The 19288-nt window shown below is 37.7% G+C and overlaps 1 protein-coding gene across 1 annotated transcript in view; it reads left to right on the forward strand.

Annotated features, from left to right (window-relative positions):
* Nucleotides 1-19288, forward strand: part of LOC311124863 (SH3 and multiple ankyrin repeat domains protein 3-like) — a gene marked incomplete at its 5' end in the record, with an annotated part of 108123 nt that overhangs the window by 78033 nt on the left and 10802 nt on the right. Inside the window, 1 exon segment of the mRNA XM_084198961.1 lies at nt 1428-1627. Within this exon segment, the coding sequence (XP_084055087.1) occupies nt 1428-1627 (200 nt within the window).

A 19288-nucleotide genomic window follows, 5' to 3' on the forward strand; every position in this document is an offset into this window, starting at 1 on the left:
GGTGAGCTGCACACAGTGGACTTCCTACTAGGGCACACGTCCTCAGTGCTAACAGTATAACTCTGGTTAATAGTCATATGATTACTGCATACAATAGCTGTAGGATCAGCAGAGGCATTCAGGGCAGTTAGAGGGACATTAATTAGGTTACTTACATTGTGTCTTCCAACGCCCCAGGGATAATGTACATTTGCTGCAGTATTATGACAACTCAGCGACACTATGGTAGGGATTATCTGAGCTGGGCTTGGGTCATTGATAAGTCATTGTCTCAATGCAGCTTTGAAATGCGTGTACAGAGTCCAGGAGCCAAGATGGTTTGGATGGACTCTGTCATTCCTGTGGAGCATCTTCTGTTTCCAGAAGGTGTCAAAGTTATCTATGAAAGTTATTACAACAGAGCTACAGTAATATTTTAGCCAGGTGTGTAATGCCAGTAGCCTGCTGAATCTTTCACACCCACGGCCCAACAATGGTAGTCAACTGGGTGGGGCTATGGATTAAGGATGGATCACAGAATTCCATCTAAGTCAGCAGGAGGGGTCAGCCAATGAATTATACTGCTGAGAAAACATTCCATAACTGCAGGTGGCAGTAAAATCACCAACCTTGGCTTTATACCTGTTCAGACAACACCCTCCAGGTGGCAGTAAATCACCAACCTTGGCTTTATACCTGTTCAGACAACACCCTCCAGGTGGCAGTAAATCACCAACCTTGGCTTTATACCTGTTCAGACAACACCCTCCAGGTGGCAGTAAATCACCAACCTTGGCTTTATACCTGTTCAGACAACACCCTCCAGGGGGCAGTAAATCACCAACCTTGGCTTTATACCTGTTCAGACAACACCCTCCAGGTGGCAGTAAATCACCAACCTTGGCTTTATACCTGTTCAGACAACACCCTCCAGGTGGCAGTAAATCACCAACCTTGGCTTTATACCTGTTCAGATTACACCCTCCAGGGGGCAGTAAAGCACCAACCTTGGCTTTATACCTGTTCAGACAACACCCTCCAGGGGGCAGTAAATCACCAACCTTGGCTTTATACCTGTTCAGATTACACACACTCCAGCACAGTAGGTGGTATGCAACTGTTCAGTTTGTTTATGAACTGCCAATACTCTCCTAGAAGTATAAGAAGAAATTGACTACCTTGAAATGGAGAGAGCCCTCAAAGGCGCTGCCCATGCTGTCACAGAAGAGGCCAGTGTATGGATAGGAGATGGGCACTAGTGTCTTTATGTCCTAACCCCATTTCCTACTATATTATCCAGTAGCATACTCCTTTAATATGGTGCACTGCTACTACTACAAATGGCACCTTTTCACTGTTCATAGATTTCAGTCACATGACTTTGATCTTTCTTTCCAGTTGTTGTTGGTATTTGTTATTATTGGTATGTTGATTGTTGTGTGTTACAGAGGAGATCCAAACTTTGGGGGGAGGTGTCTGAGCCTCGGCCCAGGCAGAGTAGCCCTGAGGAGGGCAGACTGACTGCCGTGGGTGGTGGTGGGCTGGAGCTGGCCTCACGTCTCCAGTTACTGAGTAAAGACTCCCACTCACTGGGGGAGGAGCCTGCAGCAATGGACCCTGGACGCAGGTCCCCTGTTGGCGGAGCAAGGTAAACTCACTACATTAATATATTCTACTAGGTAACATCACTACATTAATATATTCCACTAGGTAACATCACTACATTAATATATTCCACTAGGTAAACTCACTACATTAATATATTCCACTGGGAAACATCACTACATTAATATATTCCACTAGGTAACATCACTACATTAATATATTCCACTAGGTAAACTCACTACATTAATATATTCCACTAGGTAACATCACTACATTAATATATTCCATTAGGTAACATCACTACATTAATATATTCCACTAGGTAACATCACTACATTAATATATTCCACTAGGTAACATCACTACATTAGTATATTCCACTAGGTAACATCACTACATTAATATATTCCACTAGGTAACATCACTACATTCATATATTCCACTAGGTAAACTCACTACATTAATATATTCCACTAGGTAAACACACTACATTAATATATTCCACTAGGTAACATCACTACATTAATATATTCCACTAGGTAAACTCACTACATTAATATATTCCACTAGGTAAACTCACTACATTAATATATTCCACTAGGTAACATCACTACATTAATATATTCCACTAGGTAACATCACTACATTAATATATTCCACTAGGTTAACTCACTACATTAATATATTCCACTAGGTAACATCACTACATTAATATATTCCACTAGGTAAACTCACTACATTAATATATTCCACTAGGTAACATCACTACATTAATATATTCCACTAGGTAAACTCACTACATTAATATATTCCACTAGGTAAACTCACTACATTAATATATTCCACTAGGTAACATCACTACATTAATATATTCCACTAGGTAAACTCACTACATTAATATATTCCACTAGGTAACATCACTACATTAATATATTCCACTAGGTAAACTCACTACATTAATATATTCCACTAGGTAACATCACTACATTCATATATTCCACTAGGTAAACTCACTGCATTAATATATTCCACTAGGTAACATCACTACATTAATATATTCCACTAGGTAACATCACTACATTAATATATTCCACTAGGTAACATCACTACATTAATATATTCCACTAGGTAACATCACTACATTAATATATTCCACTAGGTAAACACACTACATTAATATATTCCACTAGGTAACATCACTACATTAATATATTCCACTAGGTAAACTCACTACATTAGTATATTCCACTAGGTAACATCACTACATTAATATATTCCACTAGGTAAACACACTATATTAATATATTCCACTAGGTAAACTCACTACATTAATATATTCCACTAGGAAACATCACTACATTAATATATTCCACTAGGTAAACACACTACATTAATATATTCCATTAGGTAAACTCACTACATTAATATATTCCACTAGGTAACATCACTACATTAATATATTCCACTAGGTAAACACACTACATTAATATATTCCACTAGGTAACATCACTACATTAATATATTCCACTAGGTAACATCACTACATTAATATATTCCATTAGGTAAACTCACTACATTAATATATTCCACTAGGTAAACTCAATACATTAATATATTCCACTAGTTAACATCACTACATTAATATATTGCACTAGGTAACATCACTACATTAATATATTCCACTAGGTAAACTCACTACATTAATATATTCCACTAGGTAACATCACTACATTAATATATTCCACTAGGTAAACTCACTACATTAATATATTCCATTAGGTAAACTCACTACATTAATATATTGCACTAGGTAACATCACTACATTAATATATTGCACTAGGTAAACTCACTCCATTAATATATTCCACTAGGTAAACACACTACATTAATATATTCCACTAGGTAACATCACTACATTAATATATTCCACTAGGTTAACTCACTACATTAATATATTCCACTAGGTAACATCACTACATTAATATATTCCACTTGGTTAACTCACTACATTAATATATTCCACTAGGTAAACTCACTACATTAATATATTCCACTAGGTAAACTCACTACATTAATATATTCCACTAGGTAACATCACTACATTAATATATTCCACTAGGTAAACTCACTACATTAATATATTCCACTAGGTAACATCACTACATTAATATATTCCACTAGGTAAACTCACTACATTAATATATTCCACTAGGTAAACACACTACATTAATATATTCCATTAGGTAAACTCACTACATTAATATATTCCACTAGGTAACATCACTACATTAATATATTCCACTAGGTAAACACACTACATTAATATATTCCACTAGGTAACATCACTACATTAATATATTCCACTAGGTAACATCACTACATTAATATATTCCATTAGGTAAACTCACTACATTAATATATTCCACTAGGTAAACTCAATACATTAATATATTCCACTAGTTAACATTAATATATTCCACTAGGTAACATCACTACATTAATATATTCCACTAGGTAAACTCACTACATTAATATATTCCATTAGGTAAACTCACTACATTAATATATTGCACTAGGTAACATCACTACATTAATATATTGCACTAGGTAAACTCACTCCATTAATATATTCCACTAGGTAAACACACTACATTAATATATTCCACTAGGTAACATCACTACATTAATATATTCCACTAGGTTAACTCACTACATTAATATATTCCACTAGGTAACATCACTACATTACTATATTCCACTTGGTTAACTCACTACATTAATATATTCCACTAGGTAAACTCACTACATTAATATATTCCACTAGGTAAACTCACTACATTAATATATTCCACTAGGTAACATCACTACATTAATATATTCCACTAGGTAAACTCACTACATTAATATATTCCACTAGGTAACATCACTACATTAATATATTCCACTAGGTAAACTCACTACATTAATATATTCCACTAGGTAAACACACTACATTAATATATTCCATTAGGTAAACTCACTACATTAATATATTCCACTAGGTAACATCACTACATTAATATATTCCACTAGGTAAACACACTACATTAATATATTCCACTAGGTAACATCACTACATTAATATATTCCACTAGGTAACATCACTACATTAATATATTCCATTAGGTAAACTCACTACATTAATATATTCCACTAGGTAAACTCAATACATTAATATATTCCACTAGTTAACATCACTACATTAATATATTCCACTAGGTAAACACACTACATTAATATATTCCATTAGGTAAACTCACTCCATTAATATATTCCACTAGGTAAACTCACTACATTAATATATTCCACTAGGTAACATCACTACATTAATATATTCCACTAGGTAAACACACTACATTAATATATTCCATTAGGTAAACTCACTACATTAATATATTGCACTAGGTAACATCACTACATTAATATATTCCACTAGGTAACATCACTACATTAATATATTCCACTAGGTAACATCACTACATTCATATATTCCACTAGGTAAACTCACTACATTAATATATTGCACTAGGTAACATCACTACATTAATATATTGCACTAGGTAAACACACTACATTAATATATTCCACTAGGTAACATCACTACATTAATATATTCCACTAGGTAACATCACTACATTAATATATTCCACTAGGTAAACACACTACATTAATATATTCCATTAGGTAAACTCACTACATTAATATATTGCACTAGGTAACATCACTACATTAATATATTCCACTAGGTAACATCACTACATTAATATATTCCATTAGGTAACATCACTACATTAATATATTCCACTAGGTAATATCACTACATTCATGTATTCAACTAGGTAAACTCACTACATTAATATATTCCACTAGGTAACATCACTACATTAATATATTGCACTAGGTAAACTCACTACATTAATATATTCCACTAGGTAACATCACTACATTAATATATTCCACTAGGTAACATCACTACATTAATATATTCCACTAGGTAACATCACTACATTAATATATTCCACTAGGTAACATCACTACATTAATATATTCCACTAGGTAACATCACTACATTAATATATTCCACTAGGTAACATCCCTACATTAATATATTCCACTAGGTAACATCACTACATTAATATATTCCACTAGGTAACATCACTACATTAATATATTCCATTAGGTAAACTCACTACATTAATATATTCCACTAGGTAAACACACTACATTAATATATTCCACTAGGTAACATCACTACATTAATATATTGCACTAGGTAACATCACTACATTAATATATTCCACTAGGTAAACACACTACATTAATATATTCCTCTAGGTAACATCACTACATTAATATATTGCACTAGGTAACATCACTACATTAATATATTCCATTAGGTAAACACACTACATTAATATATTCCACTAGGTAACATCACTACATTAATATATTGCACTAGGTAACATCACTACATTAATATATTCCATTAGGTAACATCACTACATTAATATATTGCACTAGGTAACATCACTACATTAATATATTCCACTAGGTAACATCACTACATTAATATATTCCATTAGGTAAACTCACTACATTAATATATTCCACTAGGTAACATCACTACATTAATATATTGCACTAGGTAAACTCACTACATTAATATATTGCACTAGGTAACATCACTACATTAATATATTCCACTAGGTAACATCACTACATTAATATATTGCACTAGGTAACATCACTACATTAATATATTCCACTAGGTAACATCACTACATTAATATATTCCACTAGGTAACATCACTACATTAATATATTCCACTAGGTAAACTCACTACATTAATATATTCCACTAGGTAAACTCACTACATTAATATATTGCACTAGGTAACATCACTACATTAATATATTCCACTAGGTAACATCACTACATTAATATATTGCACTAGGTAACATCACTACATTAATATATTCCACTAGGTAACATCACTACATTAATATATTCCACTAGGTAACATCACTACATTAATATATTCCACTAGGTAAACTCACTACATTAATATATTGCACTAGGTAACATCACTACATTAATATATTCCACTAGGTAACATCACTACATTAATATATTCCATTAGGTAAACTCACTACATTAATATATTGCACTAGGTAACATCACTACATTAATATATTCCACTAGGTAAACACACTACATTAATATATTCCACTAGGTAACATCACTACATTAATATATTCCACTAGGTAACATCACTACATTAATATATTCCACTAGGTAACATCACTACATTAATATATTCCACTAGGTAACATCACTACATTAATATATTCCACTAGGTAACATCACTACATTAATATATTCCACTAGGTAACATCACTACATTAATATATTCCACTAGGTAAACACACTACATTAATATATTCCACTAGGTAACATCACTACATTAATATATTCCACTAGGTAACATCACTACATTAATATATTCCACTAGGTAACATCACTACATTAATATATTCCACTAGGTAACATCACTACATTAATATATTCCATTAGGTAAACTCACTACATTAATATATTGCACTAGGTAACATCACTACATTAATATATTCCACTAGGTAAACACACTACATTAATATATTCCACTAGGTAACATCACTACATTAATATATTCCACTAGGTAACATCACTACATTAATATATTCCACTAGGTAAACACACTACATTAATATATTCCATTAGGTAAACTCACTACATTAATATATTGCACTAGGTAACATCACTACATTAATATATTCCACTAGGTAACATCACTACATTAATATATTCCACTAGGTAACATCACTACATTAATATATTCCACTAGGTAACATCACTACATTAATATATTCCACTAGGAAACATCACTACATTAATATATTCCACTAGGTAAACACACTACATTCATATATTCCACTAGGTAAACTCACTACATTAATATATTCCACTAGGTAACATCACTACATTAATATATTCCACTAGTTAACATCACTACATTCATGTATTCAACTAGGTAAACTCACTACATTAATATATTCCACTAGGTAACATCACTACATTAATATATTGCACTAGGTAACATCACTACATTAATATATTCCACTAGGTAACATCACTACATTAATATATTCCATTAGGTAAACTCACTACATTAATATATTCCACTAGGTAAACACACTACATTAATATATTCCACTAGGAAACATCACTACATTAATATATTCCACTAGGTAAACTCACTACATTAATATATTCCACTAGGTAACATCACTACATTAATATATTCCACTAGGTAACATCACTACATTAATATATTCCACTAGGTAAACACACTACATTAATATATTCCACTAGGTAACATCACTACATTAATATATTCCACTAGGTAACATCACTACATTAATATATTCCACTAGGTAACATCACTACATTAATATATTCCACTAGGTAACATCACTACATTAATATATTCCACTAGGTAACATCACTACATTAATATATTCCACTAGGTAACATCACTACATTAATATATTCCACTAGGTAACATCACTACATTAATATATTCCACTAGGTAACATCACTACATTAATATATTCCACTAGGTAACATCACTACATTAATATATTCCACTAGGTAACATCACTACATTAATATATTCCACTAGGTAACATCACTACATTAATATATTCCACTAGGTAACATCACTACATTAATATATTCCACTAGGTAACATCACTACATTAATATATTGCACTAGGTAACATCACTACATTAATGTATTCAACTAGGTAACATCACTACATTAATATATTCCACTAGGTAAACACACTACATTAATATATTCCACTAGGTAACATCACTACATTAATATATTGCACTAGGTAACATCACTACATTAATATATTCCACTAGGTAAACTCACTGTATATTTCCACATCTGGGATGCCACCCATATAAGATCCCAGTCAGCGAGGTTGACCTACTGATCTGTTTTTACAGTGCTAGCAACAACACTGAGTGGAGATATAGTTTGAACATTGCACATTCAAGGGTAAGTAATTAGAGCCCATTGAGTATAGGCTATAATCTCTCAGACACCCAGTGCATTCATGAGGGATCACAACCTTTGAGATTGTTGTTACTGTATGCAGCTGAGAAGAAGTGAAACACTAAGTTGGTGAATGTAGTGGAAACCTGCCCATTTGCACCAAGCGCGGTAACAAGCATTCATTGTTACACCTCTGTAATTACACACCGCAATTACTTCCAGTTACATGTTGTTATTACACTGTAACTAAGTGGTTACAGTGAACGTCAATACTTGTTATAGTGTAATTACACATGTAGAAACTACACTATGAAACAAAGATAAATGACATAAAGAATGATAGTAAAAAGCTTTGGAGCACCTTAAATGAAATTTTGGGCAAAAAGGCAAACTCTGCTCCATCATTCATTGAATCAGATGGCTCATTCACCACAAAACCCACTGATATTGCCAACTACTTTAATGATTTCTTCATTGGCAAGATTACCAAATTTAGGCATAACATGCCAGCAACAAACGCTGACACTACACATCCAAGTATATCTGACCAAATTATGAAAGACAAGCATTGTAATTTTGAATTCCGTAAAGTGAGTGTGGAAGAGGTGAAAAAAGTATTGTTGTCTATCAACAATGACAAGCCACCACCCCGGTGGCTTGTCATTGTTGATAGACAACAATACAAGTCTGACAACTTGGATGGAAAATTACTGAGGATAATAGCGGATGATATTGCCACTCCTATTTGCCATATCTTCAATTTAGCCCACTAGAAAGTGTGTGCCCTCAGGCCTGGAGGGAAGCAAAAGTCATTCCCCTACCTAAGAATAGTAAAGCCCCCTTTACTGGCTCAAATAGCCGACCAATCAGCCTGTTACCAACCCTTTGTAAACTTTTGGAAAAAATGGTGTTTGACCAGATACAATGCTATTTTACAGTGAACACATTGACAACAGACTTTCAGCACACTTATAGGGAACGACATTCAACAAGCACAGTACTTACACAAATGACTGATGATTGGCTGAGAGAAATTGATGGTAAAAAGATTGTGGGAGCTGTTTTGTTAGACTTCAGCGCGGCTTTTGACATTATAGATCACAGTCTGTTGCTGGAAAAACGTATGTGTTATGGCTTTACACCCCCTGCTATATTGTGGATAAAGAGTTTACCTGTCTAACAGAACACAGAGGGTGTTCTTTAATGAAAGCCTCTCCAACATAATCCAGGTAGAATCAGGAATTCCCCAGGACAGCTGTCTAGGCCCCTTACTTTTTTCAATCTTTACTAACGACATGCCACTGGCTTTGAGTAAAGCCAATGTGTCTATGTTTGCAGATGACTCAACACTATACACGTCAGCTACTACAGCGACTGAAATGACTGCAACACTTAACAAAGAGCTGCAGTTAGTTTCAGAATGGGTGGCAAGGAATAAGTTAGTCCTAAATATTTCAAAAACTAAAAGCATTGTGTTTGGGACAAATCATTCACTAAACCCTAAACCTCAACTAGATCTTGTAATGAATAATGTGGAAATTGAGCAAGTTGAGGAGACTAAACTGCTTGGAGTAACCCTGGATTGTAAACTGTCATGGTCAAAACATATTGATACAACAGTAGCTAGGATGGGGAGAAGTCTGTCCATAATAAAGCGCTATTCTGCATTCTTAACAGCACTATCAACAAGGCAGGTCCTACAGGCCCTAGTTTTGTCGCACCTGGACTACTGTTCAGTCGGGGTCAGGTGCCACAAAGAGGGACTTAGGAAAATTGCAATTGGCTCAGAACAGGGCAGCACGGCTGGCCCTTGGATGTACACAGAGAGCTAACATGAATAATTGGCATGTCAATCTCTCTTGGCTCAAAGTGGAGGAGAGATTGACTTCATCACTACTTGTATTTGTGAGAGGTATTGACATGTTGAATGCACCGAGCTGTCTGTTTGAACTACTGGCACACAGCTCGGACAGCCATGCATACCCCACAAGACATGCCACCAGAGGTCTCTTCACAATCCCCAAGTCCAGAACAGACTATGGGAGGCACACAGTACTACATAGAGCCATGACTACATGGACCTCTATTCCACATCAAATAACTCATGCCAGCAGTAGAATCAGATTTTAAAAAACAGATAGAAATACACCTTATGGAACAGCAGGGACTGTGAAGCAACACAAACATAGGCACAGACACATGCATACAAACACACGATAACATACACACTATACGCACATGTACATGTGGATTTTGTGTTATAGATATGTGGTAGTAGAGTAGAGGCCTGAGGGCACACACTTAGTGTGTTGTGAAATCTGTTATGAATGTATTGTAATGTTTTTAAAATGTATACCTTCCTTAATTTTGCTGGACCCCAGGAAGAGTAGCTGCTGCCTTGGGATCCATAATAAATACAAATATTAATATATTCCACTAGGTAACCAAACTACATTAATATATTAAATTAGGTAACACCACAACATTAATATATTACACTAGGTAACATCACTACATTAATATACAGTGGGGTCTGAAATGATTGACACCCTTGATACAGATTAGCAAAAATGACTGTATAAAATAAATAATTCAAATACTGAGCTTTGTTGTATGCTCAAAGAATTGGGAAATTATATTATTTTATACTAATAGAATTGCTCAGAGAAATATATATATTTTTTTAAAACAAGGAATAACATTAACGTGGATGCTACCATGATTACGGATAATCCTGAATGAATCATGAATAATGATGAGTGAGGAATTTACAGAGGGTCAAAGATCATACCGCCAAGACATGCTAACCTCCCGTCTTATTGGTAATTGTGAGAGGTTAGCAGGTCCACATTAATGTATGTTAAAGGCCTTGTTTTTTTCCATTTATATTTCGAGGTTGGATGTGAGTACGTTGGGCACACCGATTGGTGTCACCTCGTTAGTCAGTATGTGTTACTCCTGTGCTGGCTTGTCATGTCGTTAGTCAGTATGTGTTACTCCTGTGCTGGCTTGTCACCTCGTTAGTCAGTATGTGTTACTCCTGTGCTGGCTTGTCACCTCGTTAGTCAGGTGTTTCACTTGTGATATTTAAGAGTGTCTGGCCCAGTGCTCCAGTTGGCTTGAGAGATGTGGAGGATTCACACCTTTAGTTGGCTCTCCCTATTTGATCAAAAAAAAAAAAAATCCTTTATCTGATCTTCCCTGCTTTCATTTTGCTTCACTTTTTGGTCTTTAAGTTTGGTGTGGTTTTTCATTTTGTTGGCCTCTTCTTGGGCAGATTCAGTGGGTCTCATGGTGGGAGTCTTTTAGGTCCCAGGTGTTGTTGCTAGTCAACCTCCAGTGGACCCCCCCATGAGTGTCTTTCAGAACCCCTCCTAGAACCCAACCGGTTTCGTTTTGGTTGTTGTTAGTGAGTCATTGTTAGTTCCCCTTCTGTTTGAGCAACAATTTTTGGTTTCTTGCTGAGGAACGTAACAAAATTGGGGCTCGCCAGGATCTTGTTTGCCAGGAGTATGGTAGTCGTTCTAATCACTTACTCTGAAGCTCTGTGGGCCCATATATTTGAGTGTTCAAAATACACTTTTGTGGTAGAGATTCTGTCACTGACATCCACTCAGAGGAGTTATAAGATTGGTGAAAGTTGTATAAATACACATGCTAATAAAAAATATATAAAAAGGCATGGACTTTAAGTTGGAATCATTTGTGGAAAACCCTACATGGGAGATGCTAGATAACTGTATGAAGGTGAATCTGCTCATCATTACAAAGCATTATGACATCAAAATTGCACATGCCAATTCAAAAGCAGTAGCCAAAGAGTTAGTCTATACTGCTTTGGTGGAGGAGGAAATCCTTCCAGAGAGGGAGGATGATGAAAAGGTTCCTACGGGTGGTAGAGGAACACGATAGATCTGGAAGTACTCAGAATCAAGTTAGACCATCCTGCACCCTCAACAGATTTTGATCTTGGTCAGAACAGCCTGCACCCTCAACAGAGTTTGATCTTGGTCAGAACAGCCTGCACCCTCAACAGTGTGTGATCTTGGTCAGAACAGCCTGCACCCTCAACAGAGTTTGATCTTGGTCAGAACAGCCTGCACCCTCAACAGAGTGTGATCTTGGTCAGAACAGCCTGCACCCTCAACAGAGTGTGATCTTGGTCAGACCAGCCTGCACCCTCAACAGAGTTTGATCTTGGTCAGAACAGCCTGCACCCTCAACAGAGTGTGATCTTGGTCAGAACAGCCTGCACCCTCAACAGAGTGTGATCTTGGTCAGAACAGCCTGCACCCTCAACAGAGTGTGATCTTGGTCAGAACAGCCTGCACCCTCAACAGAGTGTGATCTTGGTCAGAACAGCCTGCTTGTTCCGCCTTTCAGTGAAAAGGAGGTGGATGTAGCCCCATGTAGCTCAGTTGGTAGAGCATGGCGCTTGCAACGCCAGGGTTGTGGGTTCAATTCCCACGGGGGCCCAGTATAGAAAAATTCAATAATGTATGCACTCACTAACTGTAAGTCACTCTGGATAAGAGCGTCTACTAAAAATGTAAAAAAATCTATATTTTACTCTGAGCGGATTGCAACATCCCTAAAATGTCAGCGAGAGATTTGGTCTCTGCTCCAAAGTGTTCTTGTGGGAAAAGCTCAGAAAGTGGACACCGCTTTATCTCTCGACCAGAGTTCAGATTATCACACTGTTAAAGCTCAGAAAGTGGACACCGCTTTATCTCGACCAGAGTTCAGATTATGACACTGTTAAAGCTCAGAAAGTGTACACCGCTTTATCTCTTGACCAGAGTTCAGATTATGATACTGTTAAAGCTCAGAAAGTGGACACCGCTTTATCTCTTGACCAGAGTTCAGATTATGACACTGTTAAAGCTCAGAAAGTGCACACCGCTTTATCTCGACCAGAGTTCAGATTATCACACTGTTAAAGCTCAGAAAGTGTACACCGCTTTCTCTTGACCAGAGTTCAGATTATGACACTGTTAAAGCTCAGAAAGTGTACACCGCTTTATCTCGACCAGAGTTCAGATTATGACACTGTTAAAGCTGCTATCCTTTGGGTTTACGAGTTGGTCCCAGACGCATACAGACAACAGTTCCATAAATTACGAAAGACAGAATCACAGAGCCATGTTGAGTTCGCAAGGGAACAAGCATTTATTTTTGATCGGTGGTATGGTTCTCAAGAGATCAAGGACCTTGAGGATTTAAAGACACTCAGACTTCTCGAGCAGTTCAAGAATTGCCTTCACTGTCATGAATGTCTGTGGAATGCAGTAGGCCAGAGTCAAGCACAGGCCACAGAATGAGATGCAGAACCACTTTACTGAGTAGTAAAGAAATACAAGGAAAACCCTCCAAAACAACACAGGAGGAGCAAAACCCATTCACACTAATGACACTCGTACCATACAATAAACACGCACACCACACAGTGGACGTGGACAGGTTAAATAGGGAGGACAAACTAACATAATGGGGAACAGGTGCACAACAACAGACAACAATCAAGTGAACATAGAAACATATAACATAGAGCGGCAGCAGCTAGTACTCCGGTGACGACGAACGCTGAAGCCTGCCCGAGCCAGAAGGAATGGCAGTCTCGGCAGAATCCGTGACATTCACGAAAGGGTTGCTACCTACATTTATGAACACAAGGATCTCACTCTTGAGAAAGCTGCAGTCCTTGTAGACGAGTTTGTGTTGACACATAAAACTACCTTCACAAAATGTACCCAGTAGTTATCCCTACACAAAAAGCAATCCAGAGAGGTCACCTCCTACTGCAAGGTTTTAGTCTTTTTCCCCAGTGACCAAAGACAAGGATCATCCTTTCTTACTGCCGTGAGAAAGGACAAATTGTCTCTCAGTTTCCGAAGTTAAAACTAAAAAAATGAGGGAAAGAAAATGCTGTTTGTTCTTGTGGAGCACTCCAGCCCATTAAGTCTCTGGTTGGGACTGGTGTATCCCATCAAGTCTCTGGTTGGGACTGGTGTATCCCATCAAGTCTCTGGTTGGGACTGGTGTATCCCATCAAGTCTCTGGTTGGGACTGGTGTATCTCATCAAGTCTCTGGTTGGGACTGGTGTATCCCATCAAGTCAGTTTTACGAGGACATATTTGGCAGCATGAGTGAAGGAGGCTTTTGTTGCGAAATAGGAAGCCGATTCTAGATTTAACTTTGGATTGGAGATGCTTAATGTGAGTCTGGAATGAGAGTTTACGGTCTAACCAGACACCTAGGTATTTGTAGTTGTCCACATATTCTAAGTCAGATCCGCCGAGAGTAATGATTCTAGTCGGGTGGGCAGGTGCCAGCAGCGTTCGATTGAAGAGCATGCATTTAGTTTTACTAGAGTTTAAGAGCAGTTGGAGGCTATGGAAGGAGTGTTGTATGGCATTGAAGCTCGTTTGGAGGTTTGTTAACACAGTGTCCAATGAAGGGCCAGATGTATACAAAATGGTGTCGTCTGCGTAGAGGTGGATCTGAGTCACCAGCAGCAAGAGCGACATCATTGATATACACAGAGAATAGAGTCGGCCTGAGAATTGAACCCTGTGGCACCCCCATAGAGACTGCCAGAGGTCCAGACAACAGGCCCTCCGATTTGATACATTGAACTATCTGAGAAGTAGTTGGTGAACCAGGCGAGGCAGTCATTTGAGAAACCAAGGCTATTTAGTCTGCCAATAAGAATGCAGTGATTGACAGAGTCGAAAGCCTTGGCTAGGTCGATGAAGACGGCTGCGCAGTACTGTCTTTTATCGATCGCGGTTATAATATCGTTTAGGACCTTAAGCGTGGCTGAGGTGCACCAATGACCAGCTCGGAAACCAGATTGCATAGCGGAGAAGGTAGGGTGGGATTCGAAATGGTTGGTGATCTGTTTGTTAACTTGGCTTTCAAATACTTTCGAAAGGCAGGGCAGGATGGATATAGGTCTGTAACAGTTTGGATCTAGAGTGTCACCCCCTTTGAAGAGGGGGATGACCGGGGCAGCTTTCCAATCTCTGGGGATCTCAGATGATACGAAAGAGAGGTTGAACAGGCTGGTAATAGGGGAGGCTTCTGATGTTAACATGCTTTTGCGGTTACAGAAGTGATATGATGATTTGTGATACAATATTCATTAATGTACTGTATGTGCAACTCATAAGCTGTATGTAGAGAGGATAAAAGTAGGTTGGAAGGGCAGTATATAAGTTGAAAGATGTGGTAAGGAAGTCAGTCACATGATAAGAGGCAAAGCATGTTAATCTTATTATGTGATCCAGTACTGAATAAATGTAGAGTCAAACTTCCATCTGAGTGTCTGCTGCTTTCTCTAACATCCTGCACTTATTCATACCAAAAACTCATCATAACAAGAAGTCAACAAATGATAGTGCCTGGGGAGTAGGAGTGATACTGGGGGCTACAGGGCCTGGGTTAACCTCTACATCACCAGAGGAACAGAGGAGGAATAGAATAAGGATATGGCTAAAGGCTTTAAGAACTGGTCTTCTAGTGCGTTGGGTACAGAGAATAAAAGGGGATAGATTTCCGGGCGTTGTAGAATAGATTCAGGGCATTATGTACAGACAAGGATATGGAAGGATATGAGTACAGTGGAGGTAAACCTAAGCATTGGGTAACGATGAAAGAGATAGCATCACTGGAGGCACCGATTGAGCCGGACTCCACGTGTGTGGGGGGGTGGGACAAAGGAGCTATCTGAGGCAGGTTGAGCGGGACTGGGGGCTCTACAGTGAAAAAGTACAGTAAGAACTAACCGAAACAGCAATAGGCAAGGCATATTGACATGGGAGAGAGGCATAAAGCAATCACAGGTGTTATTCGAGAGAGCTAAGACAACCGCTGGTAATGGCGACGAAAGTTTGAGCTGAGGCTAAACAGATAAACAGGATGGGGTACCGTATAAAGGAACAGTCCAGCAGGCATCAGATGTGTAGCTGAGTGATCATAAGGTCCAGTGAACAGCAATAGGAGAGTCCGGGAGCAGTTCAGTGGCTGCTACAGCACAGGCGAGCAGGAGGCACGGCTGTTGATTGCGTGTGCTAGCGGGCCGGGGCTAGCAGATGGATCTTCATGGTCGTCGCAACGGAAAGCCTGTTGAAACCACATCAGACGATTACGTCGGCAGACCAGTCGTGATGGATCAGCAGGGCTCCATGTCAACACTAGGAGGTCCCGTCCGGTTGACAGAGAGGTAGATAGCCGGGAGATGGGCCTGGCTCGAGGCTAGCTCAAGGCTAACTGGGGCTTGCTTCGGGACAGTGGTGATTAGCCAACAACAACAACAGCCATTCGGTTGCAGCTAGCTAGTTGCGATGATCCGGTGTTAAGGTCCAGTGATTCAGTGATTCCGGCAGAAAATCCGATATGTTCTGGCTCGATAGCACGATGTGCAGACTGACCGATAATTGTCCAGGCTAGAGCTGGCTGGTAGGTAGTGCAGGCCACGGACAATGGTGAAGACTGCTAATGGTGGCTAATAGCAAGTAGCTAGTTAGCTGGCTAGCTGGCTAGTTTCAGCCGGAGGTTCTAGATAAAAAGGTATAAAGAAATAATAGAATCCGTTCCACATTGGGTGAGGTGGGTTGCAGGGAAGTATGTTTAGTTAAAGGATAGAAAGTGAGATTGAGAAATATATACGAAAAAGACAAAAAATAAAAATAAAAGGCTATTTACATGAGGACACTACAGAAATCACGACTGCACTGCTACGCCATCTTGGAAGCATTGCTGGGGAATGTAACATGTAGAAGTGTTTAGAAACATATTCTATTTTTATTTAAAATCAAAATGATTCCAAAATCACACAATATATTACTCACCATTCATTTCTATTGGGCACAAAATAATCTGAAACACAACCAAAACAAACTGCGCATAGTCATTGCGCGATAGGAATATGGGACCAAATACGAAACTTTTGACTACTTCATTTCTGAGAATCTTTAGGAGTGTCAATAATTTTGACCCTATCTTTTTGAGAAAAAATTAATATTACTTGTTAAACAAAATAGTTTTCTCTGAGCAATTGATAAATATAAAATAATATAGTTTCCCCATTCTTTTAGCATACAGTATTTAGCTAATTTTTTACATTATTTATTTTATACAGTCATTATTTGCTGACCTTTATCAAGGGTGTCAATAATGTTGGCCTCCACAAGGCAAACGCACTACATTCATGTATTCAACTAGGTAACATCACTAAATTCATGTATTCAACTAGGTAACATCACTACATTAATGTATTCCACTAGGTAACATCACTACATTAATGTATTCAATTTGGTAACATCACTACATTAATGTATTCCACTAGGTAACATCACTACATTAATATATTCCACTAGGTAACATCACTATATTAATATATTCCACTAGGTAACATCACTACATTAATATATTCCACTAGGTAAACTCACTACATTCATGTATTCAACTAGGTAACATCACTACATTAATGTATTCAACTAGGTAACATCACTACATTAATATATTCAATTTGGTAACATCACTACATTAATGTATTCAACTAGGTAACATCACTACATTAATGTATTCCACTAGGTAAACTCACTACATTAATATATTGCACTAGGTAACATCACTACATTAATATATTCCACTAGGTAACATCACTACATTAATGTATTCCACTAGGTAACATCACTACATTAATGTATTCCACTAGGTAAACTCACTACATTAATATATTGCACTAGGTAACATCACTACATTCATGTATTCCACTAGGTAAACTCAATACATGAATATATTCCACTGGGAAACATCACTACATTAATGTATTCCACTAGGAAACAACAGAGTGAGCATATATTTCTTTGTGTTCTAGGAAACAGCACAGTGAGCATATATTCCTCTGTGTTCTAGGTACAGTGGCTTGTGAAAGTATTCACCCCCTTGGCATTTTTCCTATTTTATTGCCTTACAACCTGGAATTAAAATGGATTTTTGGGGGGTTTGTATCATTTGATTTACACAACATGCCTACCACTTTGAAGATGCAAAACAGCTCCAGCTCCTTCAAGTTGGATGGGTTCCGCTGGTGTACAGCAATCTTTAAGTCATACCACAGATTCTCAATTGGATTGTGGTCCGGTCTTTGACTAGGCCATTCCAAGACATTTAAATGTTTCCCCTTAAACCACTCGAGTGTTGCTACATCAATATGCTTAGGGTCATTGTCCTGCTGGAAGGTGAACCTCGTTTGGCGAACACAAACCCGTTTGCTTATTTTTTTCTTCAAGCAATGGCTTTTTTTCTGGCCACTCTTCCTTAAAGCCCAGCTCTGTGGAGTGTACAGCTTAAAGTGGTCATATGGACAGATACTCCAATCTCCGCTGTGGAGCTTTGCAGCTCCTTCAGGGTTATCTTTGGTCTCTTTGTTGCCTCTCTGATTAATGCCCTCCTTGCCTGGTCCGTGAGTTTTGGTGGGCGGCCCTCTCTTGGCAGGTTTGTTGTGGTGCCATATTCTTTCCATTTTTTAATTATGGATTTAATGGTGCT

This window comes from Coregonus lavaretus (assembly GCF_964263955.1).
Source record: "Coregonus lavaretus genome assembly, contig: HAP1_SCAFFOLD_1184, whole genome shotgun sequence".
Taxonomy (NCBI): domain Eukaryota; kingdom Metazoa; phylum Chordata; class Actinopteri; order Salmoniformes; family Salmonidae; genus Coregonus; species Coregonus lavaretus.